Genomic DNA, 11,668 nt, shown 5'->3' with positions numbered 1-11,668 from the left:
GATAGGGAGGACATTTCCCACGGCCTGTTCCTTTCATAGGAAGGAATCAGGCTCTGAAGCCCGTTACGATCCAGGGGTTCGAAGGCTGGACCCCAAAGGGTTTCGACAGCCTGCCCCAGGATAACAGAGTTAGGGGCAACTGCGGGCGAGCCTATACAGGGCCGAGACCCAAGCGAGCGAAATGCCTAGGACGCCCAAAGTTGTGTCCGAGACCAGCAGGAAAGTATCCGAATGGGATCCCACCGTAGGGAGGCACCGAGCCACCGAGGCCCAACGAACGGCCTCGGCACCCACTAGAGAAATTCTCTGGTACTTTTGGAGTGTGTCTCTGGACCACTAGCCGTCCCCTAACGAACGGGGTTCGGACCTCCACTCGGACTACCCGCTAACAGCTCACCGGAAGTGCCACCGCTCGTGCCCATCGAGGGTAGCGAGGCACGTTCCACCCCTCCTTCCGAGCGAAAAGGAAGCGCGAGGGTCGCATAAAAAGTCAGGGGAACCCCTGATGGCCTTCTCGCCCTATGCAGAGGCTAGGGGGCTCCTCCTGCAAGTATGCCGAGACCTCACGACCCGGGCTCGCGCCCAAAGGGGCCTCGGCAAACAAACCCTCACGCGCGAGGGGCGTATAAAAAGTCAGGAGAACTCCCGACGGCCCTCTCACGTAGAGGCTAGGGGCTCTTCCTGCAACCTTGCCGAGACCAGAATGGGCTCGGCAAACTAACCCTCTGTCTGAACGAAAAGGACACGTGAAGACCAGATGAAAGGGCTAGAACACCCAAGACAAAGACAAACAGTCCAAAACAGCGCTAGAGGTTTCGCTACAAACACGATAAAAGGGCGCCGAGCCCGTTACGGTCTAGGGGTTCGAAGGCTGGGCCTCTAAAAGGTTTCGACAGCTGGCCTAGGGCAACAGAGTCAGGGACGACATTGGGGCAAGCCTACGAATGGCCCAGACCCAAGCGAACGGTTGCTCAGGGTGTCCTAAGTCGTGTCCGAGACCGGCGGGGAAGTATCCGAATGGGATCCCACCGTAGGGAGGCACCGAGCCACCGAGGCCCGCAAACGGCCTCGGTACCCACTAGAGAAACCCCCTGGTACTCTTAGAGTGCGTCCCTGGACCACTAGCCGTCCCCCAGTGAACGGGGCTCGGGCCTCCACTCGGACTACCCGCTAACAGCTCACCGAAAGTGTCCACGCTCGTGCCCATCGAGGGTAGCATGGCATGTTTCACCCCTCCTTCCAAGCGAAAGGAAGTGTGAGGATCATACCCAAAGTTAGGGGGCCCCTAACGAACCTCTTGCTCCGTGCAGAGGCTAGAGGCCTTTTTTCCTGCAGCCTCGCCGACACCCCCGCAACCCGAACTTGCGCTTGGGGGCTTGGCAAATGCAATAAGAACTACTCGTTCAGACACGGAAATGAAGAAAGCCCCTGAAGGAGTAACTCCACTCCCCCAGGGGCTCAGGGGCTACACCCGGTGGGTGCGCTCGCGCGCACCCACCAGAACCTCAAAAAACAAACCCCAATTCCTATGGGGCAGGTATGAACCAAGCCTTGGCAAACCCTCAGGGGGAGTGCAAGCCTCGGCAAACCCTCAGGGGGAGTGCACGCACTCCCCCCGAGGCTCGGGGGCTACTGTCGGGTACCTTAGAATGGGGTACCCCAAGCAAAATGTCAAATGGGTTGCCCAAGTCCCATCTAAAAAAATAATAATGATGATAAAAGCAAAAGGATAAGTCGTGGGCCCCTCCCCGTCGTGACCAGGCCCACTGGGTCCTCCTCCTCCTCGCCTCGAGCCCTGAGAAGGAGGTCTCGACAGCCCGGCGAGGCTCCCCAGGGAGGCCTCGGCAGGAAACGCTGTCTCCGCCTCACCCGAGGCTCTCCACAGAAGGCCTCAGCAGGAGGCGCGTTCTCCGTACCGCGCGAGGCCTCTCGCGTGGAGCCTCGGCAAGGAGCCTGATCTCTGTCTCATGCGAGGCCCCATTCTCCGTGTCGCTCGAGGCCGGCTCGCCCGCGGTCCGTCGCCCCCCGCCTCGGCCGACCCTCCCGACAGCCGGTCACGTCCCATTAATGCTTTCAACCACTCCCGTGATCTCAGCCAGACAGCGGCTCAACGTCACAGAAAGACCGACGCGACCCAAAGTCGCATCAGCACCATACCGGCCAGGACAGGGCACGGCGAGGATTACCGGCCACTGTGTCCAAACACTGTGACCATGATCAGCCGCCGTCAGCGCCTGGGACAGGACGTGGTGGGGGTTACTGGCCACTGTGTCCTACCACTGTGTCCACGATCAGCCGCCCGCTCAAGGCCTCAGCGCTGTACACCAAGGCCTCGGCACTGTACATCAGGGCCTCGGCAATGTTGGGGTCCGCGCCTACCGAGACCCCCCCACCGCAGTACCAGCCTCGGCCCCGACCAAGTTTTGGCCTCGAGCATAGTCCGTCCATAGCGGCTTATGGTCGTCGCCACGTCCACTCCGAGGCATTCCTGGGGCTTCCACGACGCATAGGACAGGAGAAAGGCCGACGTGACCCGAAGTCGCATCAGCACCATACCAACCAGGACAGGGCACGGCGGGGATTACCGGCCACTGTGTCCAAACACTATGACCACGATCAGCCGCCGTCAGCGCCTAGGACAGGATGTGGCGGGGGTTACTGGCCACTGTGTCCTACCACTGTGTCCACGATCAGCCGCCCGCTCAAGGCCTCGGCGCTGTACACCAAGGCCTCGACACTGTACATCAGGGCCTCGGCAATGTTGGGGCCCACGCCTGCCGAGACCCCCCCACCGTAGTACCAGCCTCGACCCCAACCAAGTTTTGGCCTCGTGCATAGTTCGTCCACAGCGGCTTATGGTCGCCGCCATGTCCACTCCGAGGCATTCCTGGGGCTTCCACGACGCATAGGATCTGATGGGACGACCACGCTGCCCCAGTACTCCAAGGATGGGCCACTCCGACGACCACGCTACCACAGGAACAAGCCATAGGGCTTGGACATGCCGTCCCTGTCGGCACGACGCCGCATAGTAATACATGTACTGCCCTTGTCCCCCCCTTCAACTATAAAAGGAGAGGACTTGGGCCACTTAGGGAAGAGGCCCAGAGAACACACACACACGCACACCTTCCAGCCGCCTGAGAGCAACGTCTCAGACGGCCCCATGACACCCTGCCGAGACCTGGGACAAGTTCTCTCTCTCCCTTAGCTTGTAACCCCCTACTACGAGCACTTCGGTGCAAGGAATACAAGTTCTATCCCTCAGACTGGACGTAGGGCGCCGATTGCCTAAACCAGTATAAACCTTGTGTCTCTTTGCATCACCATCCGGAATCGGGAGCACGCAGAACAAATTCACTGGTCGGATGAGGACCCCCCGGTCCGAAACACCGACACATATGACACCTTTATGGTGTTTAGGATTCCTCATTTTCTTTCACTCAGATCCATATTCATTTTAGGGATTAATGGTGTTTATTCAAGAATCGACTGGTAAATCCTTCATGGATTAGTTCCTTCAAGGATGTTCTTATTTTCGGTGAATTACATTTCTCTTCCACGAGATATATTCTCTACTGTATGAGAGATTATTATGAGATATACACAATGATAGTGTTATTCACTACAAAGTCATTCAATGACTCTATTACTTCTAGGACATGCTCTTCTTGAGACTTTAATATTCATACAGGAATATATATTTTACCTTAGATTTCTTAATACTTGTATGAGATTTAATTTTCGTACGTTGCGATTTATATTCTTCAAGAATTATATGAATTTTCATAATCCACTTATTAACTGCATATTTCATATTCATTTATTTCATTTGCCAGAGATATAGCAGAACATCTATTTCTTCTTAGTATGAGATTCAACCTCAATTGCTTTCTTCATTGACCCGATATAATCGCTACACGATTTTGCCATGGACTTTGTTTTCTGGATCCGGGTTCTTAAAAGAGAAACATTTGTAATTGTAGAGGTAGCGTTGTTGACAACTATTATTTTCTTCCAACACTCTCGTAATATGAGATTATTCTATCTCTTTGTCATTTCCCAAATAAGAGATAATTTATTGTTCTGTGTACCCAACACTATGATGCACACGCTTAGTGTGTTGGATTTCATCTTCATGGTGATCCTCTTCATGAGGTGCTTAACCTTCTTCATGAGGTGTTTTCTTCATGAGAATGGAGGAGTTTCATTTTATTTCTATTCAACAAGTATACACTAAACTGGAACTCATAGGCGTCCCTGTAGATTTTAGCTTGATAGTATATAATATTTTGTTTACTACTAGTAAACACAACTTCTGGTTTATAATTTTAAGTTACTCCTCTCATTTTCAAAAATATCTGGCATATGCTCCGCTTCATGCTTCACAAGAGCATTAGTCAAACTATTGTTTGATTTAGTGCGTGATACTATTCCTGCTTCAAGCTTCAAGGAATATTTTCTCTTAAGATTATTTTCTTTCTATGGAAATAATATTTGGCATTCAACATAGGCTTTATCTCCCTCTAGTGCCAATATTAGATCTTTAATAGCATACTTCAAAAGATATCTCCTATGATGGGCTTAAAATAATTCAAATTCATATATCTCCAACTACAAGTGGAGGCCCATTTATGTATGCTATGATAGAGATTTATGGAAAATATTAACGCACATATTTAAACACGGGGGTTATTATTCATTAATGCAGCGAGCTAGAATATATAAAGTGCACTTAAGAATGTTCAGCATTCCTACAAACTCAGGGATGTTCTCCCCCTGATTTGCACATATCATAGTTTAGAAAAATATTTCATTGTTTAGCGTCTTTACTGTTTAGCCAAAATAATTGATCCAAGTACTCATACATAAAAAATAGACCATATACTTCAAAAATATAGAATATGCAGCATTCAAACTCACATGGAATTTCTTTTAGACTTTCTAATTGCCATTAATGCAAAATTCCCCAAATACCTTTTCTTCATAAATCCCAAATCATCATAAGTGTGTTATCCACATATTAATTCCATAATTATTCATCCCATTAATTGGGTTAGTCTTCGTTGAGCAAATTTCATATTAATTCGCTCCTCCTGATCTTAGGCTGCTTGGCCCTATACCAATCTATTGCTTATGCATACGATGTATTGAGAAAGCAAATTATTCCTTAGTTCAACGAGAACTATATAGACATAGTGTGCTAGCTAGCCAATTTAATTATGAGGGAAGAGTGCAAAGGTAGCTACTAGCTATAATTATAGCTGCTATGCTAATATTCATGCAAGAGTAGAGATAGTTGCAACTCGACAAGAGCGCACAACATAGTGATACACATTCATGTGTAATGTGGAATGTCGATATTCAATCCAACATAATAGATAACAACAAAATGTAAATCTACAAGCTTACTTGCAATTAGTGCAATGTAGAGAAAGTTAACTCAGTCAAAAGGGACGTGGCTAGGACTTCAAATCCTGATACATGCACTTAAAGATAGATTTAGAAAGGCTATATCTATTAATATATATTACCCACATATTCTTATGCCTTTCCCGAAATTCCTCCTCTTTTCATACCATAGTTACTTCAAGTAGTAATATGCTTCATGCATCATCTATGGATAAACCATTCCTAATATTTCATAGAATCCAATCATACTTCTAATATTCATTGGTTATGGCAAGCAATTCATACATTCAGTGTACAACAACATATTCAGGGTAGGACGTAAACTTCTAGTTTTTAGGCTAAAGTATTAAATACTTAGTTTTAGGATTATACAATTCTTGGCTAAATTGATCTTTTAAAGATCAGTTAATATGCTAGTATAGTCCAATTGTCATGTGCTTCTAGGAACTTCAGTTTCCCTTCTACCTCCATGGTAGTAGTGCACAAAGAACTGTAACCTTCATGGTTAACTGAGGCTTCTTTGTGGATAAAATTGATACAAAACTTATTTAAATAGGCAAAAATAGGCAATTGTTTATATGTGAAACATATAAATCTAATTTATTCCATGAGGAGTTAACACATGTTACTTCAAGTAAGAATCACAACTGAGAATATTAAATGTTCTGTATTAGTCTTCGAGCTAATAAATTAACCATTAACCACTTAATTCAACGGGAATTAAAACTTAATGCACCACTGCTACTATACTAATACTTCTATACAGTATAAGTTTAAAGACAATAAAAGTATGTAAGCACATGGTTTAAGTTCTTCTTCAAGAAAACCTTAAATATTCTAATTCTTATCTGTTCTTACATGTCTTAGCTTGACATTTAGCAGCTTCATGCATGCTCTACTTTATAGTTGTGATATATAATCATGATCCTTATAGGAGTACAACATATGCAAGTCATATATCCCGATTCATAATGTTGTCTAAAAATTCTAACTCAACTTCTATTTGAGTAACTATGGATGATAAATTTGAATACTTCTAGTACTTCAATGCTCTTGGTGTTTCTATTTTAAGAAATATTTCTTCTGAAATTAGACAAAGTCTTATTTACCATCTCATAGTCTATGACTTTTAATCACAAAGCTTCAAACTTATTGTATTTATTTATAGAGCAGCATTATATCCCATATGATCATATAGCTTGAAAATTCAATTTTCAATATTTCTGACATTATGCAATCATAATGTAGGATATCTTCTAGAATTTCTCATTCAGCGAGTCACATAAGACCTTCAGGATTTAGCTTGGCCACATACTCATTCTTTGAGAGTAATATAAGGAACTATAATGCTTAATGTCCATTCCACTTCAGTGGTAGTAGAATATCCTACTAGGATTTAATAAATGACAATGCTATAATTCTGTCATTCAGGACAAATCCAAGATATTCCTTCTTCATGATGGTATGCATATATTATTATTACCGGAATCATCATGTGCATATGAGTTTACTGCATGTAAACAAGTGGCAAAGTGTAAAAAGATAGCGGATGGTTATATAAAATACTCTTAGAAGCATCCTAGCATTTTTCAAGATTATGGTATATACAAATTTTTAGAATTAATACTAACCATTCATTCATTCAAAAATTCATTATGCTAGAAAAAACAAATATGAGCCTCTCAAAGGTGATAAGTCTAAGGTCTACAGGATTTATAGAGAGCTCATATATCTTATACCATGTTTCTAGTGTAATCATTCAAGATTTCATTCTTATAATTACATGGTAAACAATTCATAATGATATTGCGCTAGCATTTTTCAGAACTAAATTCAAAGCGTAGAAAATTTTCAGAATTAATTCTACCATTTCATTCAGAAAAATGAAGCTAGAAAATAAGAACTAAATTGCAGATTTAATGTTGTATACAAACTCTTATACATGCGGGTATAAGAAATATAATAAATACGCATAAACAGAGGATCTAGGGTTAATTATTCAGAAAACTGCAGTAAAAACTAAATTTTTAGAGGTGTTATATTCAAAGACACCCTAATTCCGTAATTCCCAGAAATTACAGGGATACTCTACAGGAGTATATGCCAAAAGCTTAATTTCTTTATGAAACATAAACCTATTCATAAAACTTTAGATTTACAAGGCCTTTCTAATTTTCTTGGAATTTTTCACATGAACGAATTCGATACGGGCTATTCCTGCCCAACCGTGTAAGCTTTCTTTTGCTCGGCCCATGACAATCCGCTTTGCCAACATGGGACGGCTACAGCCAAAACCATAAGCCTTCCCCCTTTTCCCTGTCTCAGCGCCACCACGAGGCGGACGTGGTGGTTCGTGGCTCCTACTTACTGCATGTAGGGTGGCCGAGGGTGACCTGTTCTCTGCAAGGAGCGACGGCATACAGGACTTGAGTCTGGGATACCGGCCGGGTAGTTGGAACTCCGTATTTGTACGGGTCACGTGGCTGCGGCGACTTCAGGTTACGATGAACATCGTGACGGCGTACGGCCGTACGGGCCGGCGATGCGGGTGGTTAGTGACGAAGCTAGAAAAAAATTTAGGAGAGGCTAAACAACGATAATTAGCAGGAAAAGAGGTTCAGCAAATCTCAGTCCCTCCTACCTATATATACATCTACAGCTGAAATTTTAGACGACAGCTCTACCGGGGCTTCGCCGGCTCGCGAGCGGTTGAGGGCTCCCCACCGCTGGCTCCGTGCCTGCGGGTGGCGATCTGGTCGTAGCGTGGTGCTTTCGCAAGCAGGCGAAGGGCGCGGTGAGCAGCAGCGTTCGAGCCGGAGCGGTCTGTGGGCCGCGTGCAGACATGCATAGCCGACGGCGTTCTGGCTCGTGTCGATTGAGGCGGGACACCACATGCAAGTGGCGGCCACGCCGCATGCTCTCCGTAATGGAGCTTGGTGCCTCGACACGTGACTGACGTGCAAGCCAGTTATTTTTTTATGCAAGTACCGTGGAGTAAGTACTATAGGTGCTAAACACACATGCACGTACTGACTTCAAGCATTACAAATTCATATGTACGGCATGCACGGTAATTAGGACAAAAGAAATTTGCCCAACTCGATAGTCAAGATAAACGCAATCTGCGAGACACGGTTCTTTCATACCTAGCAGAGGATGCTAATTTAATCTACGTCACGTTTCACATAGAGCAGTGGTTAGTAGATATAAATCGCATAGGGCATCTGGCCTTATCGTAGACCTGTCTGCTTGACAGCGACGATGCATGTCGATGCAGTGCAGATTAGTTTTAGGTAGAGGTAGCAGATCCGTTCCGCTAACAACGTCTGGATGTCGACGTCGTCGAAATAGTCGCGGCGCGGGGCGTCGATGGTACAAGCGTTGGCATCGAAGAACGGCGACGGCTTCAACGGCGATGTCGACGAAGAGCTTGTCGTGCTGATAACATGTTGCCAGCGGTTAGAACATTTTTCTCTTCGTCTCTCATGATCAATATATTAGATAAAAGTAGAACACAAAGACACAAGAGATAGGGAGACTATTCTTTATTCCTCTCAATATTAGCGATTACAACATAGAGCTCCCACATATATATAGTTCTGCCAAGACCTAAGAGTTTTGGTAAGAGTCCACATACAAATGGACTAGAATCAGAATTCCTCCGTCTCATTTCCTTCTGGATAGAGTCCGCATGTTTTATCCAAGTCAATCAACTACCGTAGTTGCAGATTGTTTATAAGAGAGATGAGAATCAGACTAAGGGATGAATGGAGTTTCATGCTCTAACTGATATTTTTGCATTATACACTTGGCAAAATATGACTTTGTTTTGCATGTATATGCGGTCGATCTTATCAATTGCTGAAAAAGCCTTTTCTTTCTTTTTTTTGGCGGGAACATATCAGGATGATGGCGACAACAATATCTATCACGTTTTAGAAAGTCGACTGTTCTCATAATCTTATACTCCCTCCGTCCCATAAAAAATAATGTTTTGAGATTTTTCAGACATATTAGTGGAGAAGAGAAATGTCCCTAATACCCTTGGTATATCACACATGATTCCCCTAAAAAAAGGATGTCGCGTGGTGTACTTCCTAATTAAGACGCGCGGCATGCAAGCATGCAGAGATAAAAGGCAGGCAACAAATAATAGTGCGTCTCAATTGGTAATTTGGTGCCGGATTTGTGGGCCAATAGCATATAGCATATCTAAAACTCAGAACATTATTTTTTAGGATAAATTTTAAATCACATAACATCACTTTTTCTGGGACTAAGGAAGTAGATCATAGATTTTTTTTGTTGCTAGCAAAGTCTGGCAGCTTGGTATTCAGTACAGGAAAAAAAAAGATATATACGTGAGCCTGTATTATTGAATCAAAGGGAACGCTCAGCTAATCAGAAACAGACTCCATGTATGTATGTCTAACTTTAATGACAGTATATACTACAAACCCAAAAAAGCAGGGATCGATCGTCTCGATCTCCACGCGTTCGTGAACATTCTAGCTACATGATCCGTCCGTGCGTGTAACTGATCGATGATGGATCAGTACGACGACTCCGACGAGTGAGCAGCCGCGGCGTGCAGCTGCGCCTCCCACGCGTCAAAAGCGGCGCTCCAGCTGGGCGCCGCCACCAGAGGCGCCGACGACGCCGAGTATGGAGGCGAGAAGGGCGTTGCGGTTGCGGTTGTGCCGCGCGGAGGCGGCGGCGGGCAGAGGTAGGCGGCGCCCGGCGTGGCGTGGTTGTGGACGCCGTCGTAGGTGGTGACGACGTAGCGCGGGTCGTCGCTGTCCCGCTCCACGCGCTTCTTCACGCCGCAGCCCTCCGCCGAGCACCGGTAGTAGTTCCTGCACGCACGGTGCGGCGGCAGCATGAGCGTGACCATGGAATTGAAGTGATCGGAGTTGGCGGCGCCGCCTAGTGTTGTGCTGTATTGTATTGTACTACCTCGGGTTGGGGCTGTTCTTGACCGCCTTCTTGCCGTACTTTCGCCACTTGAAGCCGTCGTCCAGCACGTCCACCTCCGACCTCGTCCGGAACCCGATCCGTGACACCGGCCGCCGGCCGCCACTCCCGGTGCCAGCTGGTCCGCTCATCGGCCTCCTCCCGTCGCCCTCGACACCGCCATAGCTCCTGAATCCGATCAAATTAAACGACGCAACTTATCGGATGAGCATAGCCAGAACGTGTGACGGCGACAGCGCACATTGCACGCGATCAAGCTACATGTACGTACGTATATACAGGTACCCACGTACGGAAACTTACAGCAGGCTCATGCCATTGTCGAACACCGGTGGCGGCGGCGAGCAGTAGCCGCCGCAGCTGGTAGCGCGAGCGCCGCCCATCTCCTCGCCGAACAGGAAGTAGTAGTCATCAACCATGGCCGTGGCGGCGGCGGGCGGCGGGAACTTCGCCACGAGGTCGCCGGGTGGTGGTTGTGGTGATGGAAAGTACGAGGAGGCAGCGGCGGCCGGCGGGTAGGCGGCGTAGCACGCGTCGTGGGCGAGTCCTAGCGAGGCCGCCATGTAGAGTAGACGCAAGCACACGGCACACCGGCGACTGTGGAGCGAACCAGCTGCTGCTGCTAGATAGCTATAGCTGCCGTTGCGCTGCGTGTGACGGGATAGATATATGATCGCCGTGTCAAGCTCGCCTAGCTATTTATACTAGCGCCCGGACGGCTCTGGCATCGATCGTCGTCTGTGGACTGCTGCTAGCTTATGATGAGGCGATGAGAGCTCAAGTCTCTGAAGCGAAGTGAACAACACGACTAGGCTAGGCTTCTTCATGGATGTTTCATGATTTCATCGCGTTTCACACAGCGGCAGCGCACGCAGAAGGCAGGTTCGTTCGATTCTTAGATGCGCCTGCACGTGTCGAATGGCGTGACCGACTTTTGGAATTTTCGACGGGACAAGTTAACCCTGCTGCCAAGTCAAGAAGCTAGCTAGTAGCCGAGACCGCGCCGGCCGTTGGTTGGTTCCGGCCGGGCGCGCGGTGACCGCGCACTGACTGGCCACACTGGCCAGCATGCATGTAGTGTACATTCTTGGGCGCCGTCCGATGTTGCCACGTACGTTACGTATCTTGTTGCGGTTCGATCATGTATGTAGTCAGAGGTTCAGAGCGCTCCGTGGCCGTCCAAACTCCAAACTACGACGCCTGGAAACCGTCCGATCCAGTCATCCAGACGTACGTCGTCGTCGTCGTCGTCATCGTCTTCGTCTTCACGTCCAAAATAGCG

General features: G+C 47.2%; 1 protein-coding gene across 1 annotated transcript; it reads right to left on the bottom strand.

Moving 5' to 3' along the window:
* Positions 1-9,746: 9,746 nt before the first annotated feature.
* Positions 9,747-11,093, bottom strand: LOC136449471 (probable WRKY transcription factor 2). Its single transcript, XM_066449511.1, has 3 exons — positions 10,690-11,093; positions 10,369-10,554; positions 9,747-10,268 (listed from the first exon to the last, which is right to left on the bottom strand). Exons 1-3 carry the CDS (start codon positions 10,947-10,949, stop codon positions 9,965-9,967), a joined length of 750 nt encoding a protein of 249 aa, XP_066305608.1. The 5' UTR covers positions 10,950-11,093; the 3' UTR covers positions 9,747-9,964.
* Positions 11,094-11,668: the final 575 nt, after the last annotated feature.

This window comes from Miscanthus floridulus, chromosome 5, assembly GCF_019320115.1.
Source record: "Miscanthus floridulus cultivar M001 chromosome 5, ASM1932011v1, whole genome shotgun sequence".
NCBI lineage: Eukaryota > Viridiplantae > Streptophyta > Magnoliopsida > Poales > Poaceae > Miscanthus > Miscanthus floridulus.
This window is presented reverse-complemented; position numbering and strand designations above follow the sequence as displayed.

Bases quoted from the DNA above. Each gene is read 5' to 3' on its own strand.
- LOC136449471 (XM_066449511.1), bottom strand. From the start codon at position 10,949: ATGGCGGCCTCGCTAGGACTCGCCCACGACGCGTGCTACGCCGCCTAC. The intron at 10,555-10,689 runs GTAAGTTTCCGT...GATCGGATTCAG, and splicing joins GACAATGGCATGAGCCTGCT to GAGCTATGGCGGTGTCGAGG. The intron at 10,269-10,368 runs GTAGTACAATAC...CCGTGCGTGCAG, and splicing joins AAGAACAGCCCCAACCCGAG to GAACTACTACCGGTGCTCGG.